This window comes from Cupressus sempervirens, chromosome 4, assembly GCF_028749045.1.
Source record: "Cupressus sempervirens isolate cs-2001-9-10 chromosome 4, ASM2874904v1, whole genome shotgun sequence".
Classification (NCBI taxonomy): Eukaryota; Viridiplantae; Streptophyta; class Pinopsida; order Cupressales; family Cupressaceae; genus Cupressus; species Cupressus sempervirens.
This window is the reverse complement of record NC_143121.1, coordinates 773,931,996-773,945,080: the sequence shown is the minus strand read 5'-3', so window position 1 is coordinate 773,945,080 and position 13,085 is coordinate 773,931,996. Positions and strand designations below refer to the sequence as shown.

General features: G+C 35.6%; 1 protein-coding gene across 1 annotated transcript; it reads left to right on the top strand.

Annotated features, from left to right (window-relative positions):
• Positions 1-11,542: 11,542 nt before the first annotated feature.
• LOC149563669 (vacuolar iron transporter homolog 1-like) lies at positions 11,543-12,277 on the top strand. Its single transcript, XM_089828232.1, has one exon. The coding sequence runs from the start codon at positions 11,543-11,545 to the stop codon at positions 12,275-12,277; it is 735 nt and encodes a 244-aa protein (XP_089684358.1).
• The last annotated feature ends 808 nt before the right edge of the window (positions 12,278-13,085 follow it).

The window sequence follows — 13,085 nt, the reverse complement described above, 5'->3', positions numbered from 1 at the left end:
TGGGAGATTGTTAGATTGTGGTGACTGATCAGGAAAGTATTGTACATACTTCATAAATAGTGGCCGACATATGGCCGACATGTTATAACCCTAAAGCGGTTTAATACTTGTATAAAAAGGGCTTAGGGTTGGGTATTTTATATGTGTGGTGATACGAAATTGGTTCTTGCGGCGGTATTGAGCTGCAAGGGATTACGGATTGTAATCAGGTTGTAATCACTAGATTGTAATAAGATCGGACTTGCTGTTTGGTGGACGTAGCCCAGGGATTGGGTGAACCACATTAAATCTTGGTGCCTTGTGTTCATTTCTGTGTGTTCTATTATTTTTGTTATTGGTTATATTTGCATGTAGTTTTTTATTTCTGTCTGTGGTTTATCCTAACAATTTGGTTGTCATTGAATCATATGGTTTGGCGAGATTTTGGATGAGGCCCCACTCTTTTGTGAGAGTTCAATAGGCCTAGAGTAAAATTGGTCAAGATGGTTTGTCAATATCCCCTCCTCATGATGTGTTAAAGAGAAGTGCTAATAGTTCTTCTAGAGGTAATATTTGGCCTGTTATAATTGTCAGAGAGAAGTATTGTAAGAGTTGTCAGAGATAAAATTCAACGATTGTTAGTTTCTCCATTTTTGGGGTCTAAATCTCAATAAACTAGAGAGAAATATTACCCTTGGATAGAGGAATATTGTCTATCTAGAAAGAAATCAATATGTTAAACAAGTGCCACAAAGTGGCATGTACTTTCTATTATGTTTTTTTGTCATAATTAGAAATTATAATTTAATCTTTAATATTGTCTCAATGTTTTGAAAATGAATTAATCCCTTAAGTATAATAAATAATAATTTTATTTTTTTATAAATAGTTTTTAGAGAAATATGAAGCTGTGATGATTATATATCTCACCAAAATATCTTAAGCTTTGATAATTGAATGACATATACACTTACTTCAAATATATTCTTTAAAATTAGGTCAAAAAATTAATATATTACTAGAATATATATATATATATATATATATATATATACATAATTAGATATTATAATTTAATATTAAATATTAAATGTTGACACTTATAATTACTCTTTTAAAATACATTCATCATTATTAAGTATAATCAATAATTTAATTTTTCTTTATGGTCCATAATGTTGCCATGGTTATATCTCTCATGATTAAGTTCCATATATATTTCTTTTAAATATGTTCTTTTAACTTAGAGTAAAGAAGTTAATATAGTAGTAGATATATAGTATATAATAATATTTTCAAAATTTTCACTCTATAATATATATTTTAGTAAAAATAAATTATCAGGTACATGTTGTGTATTAGAGTTTATATTATTGTTTTGATTTAAAAAGGCAGGAAGAGGGTCTTGAACCCAAATAACAACAAAAAGCATAGTCCTTCTCTACCATAGGACATTATAGCCAAGCAACAAAGAAGAAAACTCTAACCCCAGTGGTTAGAGACCCACGAAGACTTTACAAAACAACAAAATAATCAAAACATGCCAAGTTCTTTGAAAATTTTTAAACCATCCATACCTAAAACTAATAGATTTCTAAACTTTAAACTACTAAAATTAATATATTATTTAACTCCCACCATATGTAAATTATTATATATATTATTTTAAAAATATATAATTATATTTATCAACACTATGGATAAATGTAATTATATAGCTCAATTAAATATAGTTATATATTTTAATAAAAATAGATTATTATGTATGATTTGTGTACTAAATTTTATATTATTGTTCAAGTATAAAGTAATATATATTTAACTCTCACCATTCGTAAATTATATATATATATATATATATATTTCATAAAATTATATATATTTATGAAATATAGTTATATTTTTTAATAATAGCTTATAATTTACAATTATGTACCTTGATTTTAGCTGAAAATTTTGAAATTTTGAGAACCTTCTAATAAAAGGGATCCTATAAAAAAACTCAACAAAGCCCAAAAAAAAGGTATAGTTTATCTTTGTCATTCTAGAAATTTGTCTCTAGTCATTAATGGTGGTCTCTATGCAGGATAACATTGTCCCCTCAAACAAGTTGGTCCACCTCGATCTCTAGCGGGTTATGTCAAATGGGGTAAGTTTTGATGCTTAGAGTACCTTTGGAGGTGGGGGTTGACCTCTTCTACTTCATCAAATTTTCTAGTGGATTTGGCATTTCTACAAGATTATGAGCTCAGGGTCCTAGGGAATGCGTTGAGAACTACTAACCCTAAACTAAAATGGAAAGATGCATTGTTGGGTCGAAAGGACTCTGGCCCCATACCTAATGTTACCCCCCACTATCTTGTATGGGCATTCTAGTCTAGAGATTTCCTTGCAAGACATGGTTGTTGAAAATATTTCCAAATGCTTTGCTATGAGCTTTTTTGGAAGATTCTTATCCTATAAACCCACCATAGAGATGGTAATGAAATGGGTCTCTAATAGGTGGAAGTTAAAAAATAAGTTATGGTTGTGGCCATGGCTTGGGCAATATTCCTATTTAAATTTATGAACGAAGAAGATTGGAACTAGGTTTTGGTGGGTTCCTAGAGACTAGGGAAACACAATCTTTTCGTGGCTAAATGGAAACCTGGATTCAATCCTTGAGTGGATTTACAGAGAATGGCCCCATTTTGCATTCACCTTCTAGGCCTACCATTGGAATTTTGGGATAATAAAATCTTTTAATGGGTTAGGGACTCTGTCGATCTTTTCCTTAAGGTGGATATTGATACTCAAAATAATTCCTACTTAGGTTTTGCTAGATTTTGAGTTAATGTAGCTATCAATAATACCCTCCAAAGTTTTAATATCTTGAATTAAAAATGGGGAACTTGGAAACAAGCTATCAATTATGAGAATGCTAAATTATACTGCCAAAAATGCAAGTAATCTAGCCATGTAGTTTCTGAATTCATAGAGGGCCTTAGCAAAAAGGATGGTGGTAAAGAGAAAGAAACCATAAATGAGGTGGGTGCCCAAAATGTGGGTCAAGGGGAATCATCAGAGACAAACTAGGACCAATCCCTATGCAAGGGCGATAAGGTGGGGCATGTCAACCAGGCAGGGCAAAAGGATTGGATAGATAATGCTATCTCCAAGGTGGTTAACAAGGAACCATGTGATGTCTTGGTGGAAGGAGAATTTTAGATGGAATTTATTAAGGAAAGGGCAACTGAGACTGGCAAGGTGGTTAACAAGGAGCCATGTGACCTCTTGGAGGAAAGAGGATTTTATATGGAGGCTATTGAGGAAAGGATGACCCAGGCTATTAAGGAATGGGTTCCTCAAACTATTGAGGAAATGGTGACACATGTTCAACTAGAAGATGTGTGGGTGGGGTTGGGTGACAAGTTGGGGAGAGATGGGTCGAGTTTCTCCTTTCCGCATGGTACTCTCATGGTTAATCCTTCTTGTATTGAGCTTCAACTTTCATCAAAGTTGGGCTCTCCACCCTTAGTTCTGGGTACCACTTTAGGGATGGATGGGGGTGGCAAAAACCCAAAGGGAAGGGGTATGACCAACCTAAGAATGATGCGGGCTCAGAGACAAGAATTCGAAGGCCTCTAACAAGGGTTGTAAGAGCCATCACAGAGGACCTTGGAGGATAGCCAAAGAGGTAAGAAATGAAATTAATTTCATGGAACATTAGTGGCTTCAACATCCCAAAGAAATAATTTGGTTTGCAATATATGATCATAGATCATAAGGTAGATATAGTTCTCATTTAGGAAGTTAAGATGAGTAAACAAAATTTGGAAAAAATGATCAAATATTTATGGAAAGGGGGAAAATATGTCTACAGTGAAGTTAGTAGTGCATCAGGGGGGATTTCTACTATACTAGTACATCAGGGGGGATTTCTACTATGTGGAACACTAATAATCTCAATGGTGAGGAGCTCCACTATCACCCCCACTTCATTTTCATTGCTTTTAATGAGGATGCTAATAAATGGGTGTTACTAAACTTGTACACTCTAAATAGGAAGGGAGGGAACCTCCACCTCTTGGAAGAAGCCTCTAGATGCATGAAGAACTAGAATGATGCTTATTTTATGTGTGTAAGATATTTTAATACCCCCTTTCATGCTACATAAAAGAAGGTCAGTCTAGATGATGTCTTGGAGAGCATGTAGGATTTGGAGGGATTCCTAAGTAGGAATGACCTCATGGATGTTAAGCTATAGGAAGCCCAATTTACCTAATCTAATAATCAAATGGGAAACAACCTTATCTAAGTATGAATTAATAGAGTTCTCATATCAATCTAGGATTAGATATCTTGTCATATAGTTCCCTCTAGGGACTTCTAAGATATGTCTTAGGCCACTCTATACTTTTTTTCACCTAGTCTACAAACAATCAACATAGGAAGACAACCTTCCACAATCTAGTTATGTGGCATTCACACCCTCAATTTAGAGACCATATTAGCTACTAGTATAACACCAAAATATAGAGGTTGTCTATGTTTTGTATAGCAAGGAAGCTAGGAATTATAAGAAGTGAGGCTATCAAGTAGAGAAAAAGCTACTTTGGAGATATCTTCAAACCTAAAAGAGTAATTGAAAGAAAGCTAGAAGAATTACTTGAGGATTGATGGCAGAAGAAGACCTTGTTATGGCTACCCATGAAGAGGAATAGGAGTGGAGAATGAAATGGAACCATGTCATTGGAAGAGAAGAAGTCTTCTAGAAATAAAGATCCAAGGTTCAATGGCTTTTGGAAGGAGATAGGAACATGGCCTTTTTTCATAGGTCATCTTCTAAGCATAAAAAAAGAAACATCATTGGGAAGTTGATCAAAAATCAAAATGAAGAACGTAATGATGAGGAGGAACTAGGGAGGTGGACTATGACCTATTTTAGGATATATACAACCCCAATTAATTCATGTTAGCCCCTAGACTAAGAAAAACTTCCTAGAAGTTCTAGACCTAGTTGTTGGTGAAAGAACTAACTAGGACCTAATAAGGAAGGTGATCACGAATGAAGTTTAGAGGGATGTCTTTTCCATGGAAGCCTTCAATGCCCCCAAACTAGATGGTTTTCCCCCAGCATTCCTATAGAAATAAAGGGATATTATCAATTATGATCTTTTTCCATGGAGTGATGGATTTCATCAGGATGGGTAAGAATCTTGAAAAGATAAATGAAACTTTTATAGTCTTGGTTTGTAAAATTAATGACACCACCTAGCTGGAAGACCTCAGACCGATAAGCATCTATAACACTATTTAAAAGATATTTTACAAAGTGATGGTGAACATAGTGAAATTGATTTTGAATACAAACATTAGCTCAATGTAGAATTGATTTATTTCTAGGAGGAAGATCTTAGATGTTGTGATCACCTCCCACAAAGTCCTGCACTCCATGGAAGGAAGTGGTAACCCTCCTATGGCATTGAAGCTTGCTATTTTTAAGCCCTATGCTAAGGTGAGAAGGGAATTTCTTATTATAAAATTCTTAGGAAATTCAGATTTGGGGACCGTTTTATCACTCTGATTATAGAAATGATAAAGAAAATTCACTTATCCATTCTTACGAATGGTTCTCTAGGGCCATTTTTCCTAGTCGAGTAGGGGCTCAGACAAGGAGACACATTTTTGCCTTATGTCCTCATAATGGTTGCTAAGAATTTTTGTAGAACCTTCTTAGCATTGGTATCTTGGCATGAAATCATGGAGATTAAACTAGTATCAACCATCCCTCTTGAGGTTCTAGATCAATTTGTTGATGACACCTTTCCTTATGGAATGTCTTCTATAAAGGAGGTGAAGACCTGGAAAAAGACTCTAAATGGGTATGTGAAAGTGTCAAGGCAACATATCAATTATCATAAAAGTAAGTAGATGGTTGTTTAGAAAAGAATTATTAGGGAGTTGTAATGCCATGCTTCCAACCTCCTTAATACTTATTTGGATCTTCTCCTAACGGTCAAGGAAGTGACCCGTGAATTCTGGAATATGATGATGGAGAGGGTACAAAGAAAGATGATAGGTTGGAAGGGGAAAGTACTAAGTAATGTTGGACATCTTCAACTACTTTCAACCTCCTTACAAGGAATCATTATCTCTTTTTTTTAATCTTTATTTAAGATATCTAGAAAGTTTAGAGATATTATTGAGAAGATACAATGGAATTTCTTATGGACAAGATCAAAATATAGGAAACAACTAAGCTTGGTTAGTTGGGACAAGGTGTATAATTTGAAATCACAAGGAGGTTTGAATTTTAAAAGAATTGGAGATCTTAATAAATCCCTTATGATAAATGTTGGTTGGAAGATGGCCCAAAACTCCACCCCTTGGTTTCATATTATTTGTGCTATGTACTTGAACTCCCTCCCTTTCACCCAAGCTCAATTTTGGGAAGGTTTGGCGGTGGGTTCAAAGATATGGAACAATATCATCAAGATAAGAAAACACTTGAGAGGGGGCATAAGTTGGAGCATTGGAGATGGCAGCCATATTTGATTCTAGAAGGACAGATGGTTTGGGAAGTTCCCTTATTTGAAATGAAGTTAATTGTGTTAAAAGGAAGGGGGGAGATCAAGATGGGGGAAATGGTAAAATACTACATCCATCACAATTATTAGAAGACCATCAACACAGATAACTTCATTAAGATAGATAAAGTATTATCTAGGAATTAAATTCTCTCCTAAAGGACATTCATATTTCCTCTTTCCTAGTTATGGATAAACTAATATGGAAAAAAAATTTAAGTGGGGAATTTAGTGTGAAATCAGTTAATATTTCCCTAGTTGGCAGGGAGGGAGCTTTGGAGTGGAATAATGTTTGGCATTCCCACTTCTTCCCTAAAATTTATTTCTACTACTGTTCCGTTATACATAATAGCATTCTGGCCTTTGAAAACCTTAAGAAGTGTGGCTTTTAGATGTGCAATGGGTGTGTGTTGTGTTGCAAGGACAAAGAGTCCACCCTTCACCTTTTCATTCACTACCCTTACTCTGTATAGGTTTGGAAAATTATTTTTAGCTAGCTTCAAATATCAAATAGGTATTTCATAATATTGTTTTCCAATTTATCCTTGGATCACAGATCCCTTTACCCCAACCCCTAATAAAAATGATATGGAAGGCCATTCCTACCCATGTCCCCTCCCCACAACATAAATTGAGTAGGACTAGCTAGATGTTTGGGGCATCAATCAAGTTATTGAGAGAGTTGATAATTCTAAGATCAAGGAGAGGTTGCAACTAAATGGTAGTCACCTACCCCAAACTAGTTGAAATTTTATTTTGATGGATCTATGTTTGGAGACGGGGCTATAGCAGGAAGAATAATCTAGAATGCTCAAGGTGTTGGTATCAGGGGGTACTCTATAAACTATGGAAACATTTCAAGGAATGAGGTGAAAGCGCTTGGGCTCTTGTGGGGAGTGGAGTTAGCTAACAACATGGGAATTCCAAATTTGATTATGGAGGGAGCTTCTATGTTAGCCATTAAAGCTATTAAGAGGGTATCAAAATGAGTTGGAATGCCACATTGATCATTAGGGATTCCCACTATATCCTAAGTAGTCTTAACGAATTTAGGATACAACACATCTATAGGGAAGGACACCAAGTGGTGGATAGCTTTGCAAGATATAAACACAAAGTCACCAATGCACAACTTCAGTAGAATGAGCAAGATTGTCTAATAGTGATCAAATTTCTCATTCATAAAGAGTCCTTTAAATTATGTAGTACAACTTGTTGTACAACATGTATTGCCTTATCACAATGGGCTTAGTGATGGATGTTTATATGAAAACTATGTTTCTTTCTTGTTTAGTGGGTCATGTGCTAATGGAGATAACTTTAGAGGAGAACATTATATCATTAATTTATTATAGAGATACCTATACTGAAATGTTGGCAATTATTACATGTGATGGGAATTGGAATGTCGATATTTAATACAATATTTGGGATGATATTTTATGTCATCCGAGATGGAGTTTTAAATCTCAAAACTAGGCTTCAAAAGGAAATCACAGATATATTTTTATCTAGAAATTTAAGAATAATTATTATTTTAACTTAATTTCTATGACTCCTAAATGACTTTTATTCACTTCAGGTTTTCAAATTTTCAAACATCATTGTCTAGTGTTTAAGGCTTAGCCTCTATTTTTTCTCAACAATTTATTCAAATAGGTAAAGGATATGACAACCATATTTAAAAAAGTAGAAGAAGATTTGGTTGTGGACCTTGGCAATGACAAGGTCATAGAATGAGAAAATTTGAGAATTGAACCATCGATAATTGAGAGAGTTGTTAGGGAAGAGAGAGCATCATGTTCTCATTTGAGGGAAGGAGGTTTCATCCCTTTCATGGAAAGGATTGAGGGCCATGCTGAGATGTTCACCTAGTAGTTCCTTGACTCTTAATGAAGCATTGGCTTATTATCAATGAGATCTCCTTTGAGGTCACTGAAGTGCTGATAGCTAATGCAACTAGCCTAGCAATGAAAGGAAAAACATGGAGAATGAAAGGTAGAGTGGCAGACAAGATGAGCCTCAAGAACATTTTTTGCTCTAACAAAGCCCATGTCTACTTCCATGGTTTTGCCTAGCAAAAGCTTCCTAAGATGCGAGATATGGTCTATTATGTCATTATGCACTATGTTAATATGGAGGACAAGGTTAAGGTCTATTATTACTATCATTTCCCTATTTTGAATCCTTTCTAGAATAAAGATTGCATATTTCCTTCCCTTTCCTCTTGTTATATTCTTTTGAGGATTGTGTAGAATATTAGGAAGAAATGTGAGGAAGGGAAAAATTACTTTTTTTACCATCAAGATTTTATTTTTAATCTTTTTAAATTTTACAAAGGCCTTCACCCTCAAATTCTAACCTTTAGACCTTTACCCCTAAAAATTACTAGCCAAAGTTACTCTCTTCCACTCGAACCCAAGCTAGAAGAGGACCCCACTACCTTGGTTAGGAAGATTAAGAAGGAAAAAATTGAAATCATGGATGTTGAAAATACTAGCACCACTTCTAGGAAGGGCATCAACAAGTTGAGTAAGAGTCTAAGACAAAAAAAACCCCTTGACCAATCTTGGCATGCCTAAGTTGGACAGCTCGATGTAAAATTCTAGCCCTTGACCTAAATGTTAGTGTAGTTTTTTATTTTTCCTATTTGGTTAGGTTTTTCCTACACTTTTAATAATCTTGCTTAGGTTATTAAAGCATGTCTTATTAGGTGAATGGTTGTGAGGTGTCACCTTCCTACATGTGAGCATCCATTTGCTATCTTGGGAAGATACTTTGCTATCTTTAGTCCGATAGATGGTTGCTCCTCATTAGTTGGTGTTGCCACCTCCTCCCTCTTCCTAGCCTATATAAGCATGCTACCTGGCTTGTATTTGCATCTCTTATTTTTGCATCCTCTTAATGCTATTTTGCTTCCAGCATTTGCATTACTCTCTTGGAGACTAACTCTATGATGCTATTTTGATTTTGTATCATTTGCATTCATAGTTTAGATATTTACTCTTTGCACTAGTTTTCTGGGTTATTAATCTTTTCAGATTCTAACACTAAACACATGGACACTTGAAGGTATTATGGGGAACAAGATGGAAAAGAAAATGAGAGTGAGGATAAAAATGAGGATGTAATGGAGGAGGGTTGGAATAGGCCTTTTCTCTGTAAGGTTTTTAACTTTCAAAAGTGATACTATCACTCCAGATTCTGGGAAATTTTAGAGTATTGAGGAGCAGGGAATAGTCACTTCACCAATTAGGATGGATAGCCTAAGTAGCCACACCTAGGTGGAGAACACCCAAGGAGAAGTGGAAGATATGGGTAAGACATGGGGGGGGAGTACACTCAAAAAAAAGATAGCATGATAGAAACGAAGGACAAAATGCAAGGAAACCTAGAGATGGTGAAGTTGGTGATGTCCATTACTGATCTAATCAAAAGGAATGTGGGCCTAGAGGATAAGTTTGATAAGGATGCCAATTTCTCAGTGTGTTTCATGCACTTGACAACCACTATGCCCTACCTCATGCAAACTAACAAGGATAGTGCAACTAATGACAAGGAGGTGGTGACTACTCATTCTCTATATAGTTTCTTGGTCGATAGCCAACTTCACCTTTTACTATAGAACCCGAGGAACTAGTGATTGATCCTCCTATTAGTGTACTTTCTATTTTTCTTTTTTCTTATGTTAGTTTTTCTCTAAGCCTTCAAGCCTCCTTAGGCTTTTTATGCTGCACTGGTATTATGGTCAATTTGTATCCAATGGCCAAGTTTATGTATATTGTTAATACTTTCATTGTTTTTAATAGTATTTACTTTATTGTTATGCTTAGAGGAGGGAACTTAAAATTTAGAAAGGGAGTGGGCTAATTTTATTGTAATGACTGCCAACTGATCTTCAAATAGTTGTTTTTCTCTATTTGGGTCAGCCCCCATTTTGATTGCTTCTTAATTTCAAAAACATAGCCAATCATTTTTATGATATTTAATTTTTATAACATAAAAAATCATCAATAAATTTTAAAACTTAAAAAATATGTAAATTACATTAAAATAGTTATATGTGATTGGTAGATATTAATTGAGTAACTAGTTTAAGTAAATACAATAGTACATTGCCTAGGACAAGGACAAGAAGAGACATGTGGATAGAACAAACTACTAATTGGCCTCGATCGCTAGGTAGATTTGAAAACTTCGTAGATTTTGAAAATTTAGACATACCATTGATTCCTCATCAATGAAAAAAGATAGCAGATTGTTTGACAAATTTGACTGCTTGGTAGATGGGTATGTGGAATGTAATAGTGTTGAACATTTGAACACCTTGTTAAGGACATACGAAAAAAATTGATAGATTTTTATACTTTTAATTGGTTGTTTGTTCTTTTTTTTTTTCTGTTTGACATATTAATGAACTTGTGTCTCTTTCTACCTCTCCTCAAATACGAAATAAAAGGTCCAACCGGTTACATATATAAAGAACTAAGCAGATATATTTTGGTTTATGACATACTAAATATAAAACTACAAAAGCAGTACGACCCTGTTCAATTCAAACCATAACATAACAGTCCCTAACAACTTAATTATAATGCATAATGACGAGTATGGAGAAATGTCACAGACCATAATCAACGATCTTAAATCTAGATTCGTAAGCCTTTCTTCAATTAGGCTACAAAATGCTCAAACTGGCCACAGAACAAAGGAAAGAAAAGAAGAAAAAATAAAGACCGTGAATTCCCAGGCCCTATAATGTCAGTGTCACCATTTTCATGAGGTAGGGCGAGGTAAATGCCCTGACTGGGTTGTTATTGACCCATTAATTATTCCTCTGCAACGCCAGCCTGTCAGCTGACTGAATCGTTATTGATTTATTAATTGTTCTCCTATCGTAAGGCTTTACTATATACAATGTTTTCTCCAATTTTAATATCTGATCTGGTTATTTTGTTTTCCTCTCGTAAGCATTAGCAAACCAATCGGAGAGAATGATGAAAGAATTATCCGGACCAAATGGAGAGGCAAAGCCTCGAAATTGCAGCGTAAGTGTAACAATCTCCTCTTCTCCAGAAATCCATGGCGATGAAGATAAACTGGACTTCCAGAACAGAGCTCAGTGGCTCCGCGCCGCAGTTCTCGGCGCAAACGACGGGCTGGTGACCACGGCTTCCCTGATGATGGGCGTGGGCGCTGTGAAAACTGACTCAAAAATGATGGTCATGTCAGGAATTGCGGCGCTTGTTGCGGGGGCGTGCAGCATGGCGATAGGCGAGTTCGTCTCTGTGCAAACACAGCGTGAAGCGGAGCTTTCAAACCTAAAAAGAGACAAGGAAAGCAAAACAATAGTGGAAGATTTTGACACATCCGTTTCTTCGAGATCGACAAGCAGCAGTTCGCCAAATGGGTCTCCAATTGTGATTTCAAGGGAGGAAAAGGAGGGACTTCCGAGCCCAATTCAGGCGGCTTCTGCATCTGCCCTTGCGTTTTCTATTGGAGCACTTTTTCCTCTCATGTCTACGGCTTTCATTACTGACTATATGATTAGGGTTTTTGTTCTCGCTGGAGTCTCGAGCTTGGCTCTCACTATATTTGGCGCCATTGGTGCTTACTTTGGGCGCTCTTCTCTTGTCAAAGGGTGTGTGAGAGTTCTCGTGGGGGGTTGGCTTGCCATGTTGATAACTTATGGCTTGCTTAGGCTCTTTAGCGCCACTGCGGGAATATAGCTCCATGGCCATGGACGTGGCTTAATTAGTATGTATTGGGTATTTATTGTTATTGTTTTAGCGCTTGCAAGGTATAGAATTTGGAGTAGTAATAAGATTTATGTGCAATAGAATTCGGAGTTCGAATAAGCTTTATCTGCAATAGTTTGATTAGATATTTGCAGACTATATTGTACTATATTGTTTAATAAGTTAGGGCTACTATTGAATTTGTAAGAGCAGATCTGCAGTTCTTGGGTTGAATATCGTCGTTGAGTTGGAATGATCTCCGTTGGAATTGTGTTGGGTTGCTTGTATAACCGGTGAGCAACGTAAGGGCTGTTATAGTTTTAAAAGATGTTGTTGTGTAATAGTACAACTCTTTTTTCTTCTCTTTCTTTTTTGTTTGGTGGTATAATGCTTTATGATAGTTTATGCTTGCGGGTTGATGTAAAGTGAATTTGGATATCATTTGCATGTTACTGTCTAGAGATTTCAATGTGGTGTGATCTTTGAAAACCCAAGTTAGAAGCTGGCAGTTTTGGTAGATCCACCTATAGATCTATAAGGAAATCATTTCCACTGTTTCTGGGTTTGGTTTCAATTGTTAATTTTGGCAGAGCAATGAAATTGACATTAACGTATGCGCTTCACGTAGAACAATAAATCTAGCTGAATCATTTATATTTATTTATTATGTATGCTATGCATTTACATTCATATTCTTATTATGTCACATAGATTCATTACTTCTATTTCGGGTAGATGTCGTAGTGCTTGGGCTTGCATTTGCTTCAATTTCCTTTCAACACCTTACTCTTTAGTGATT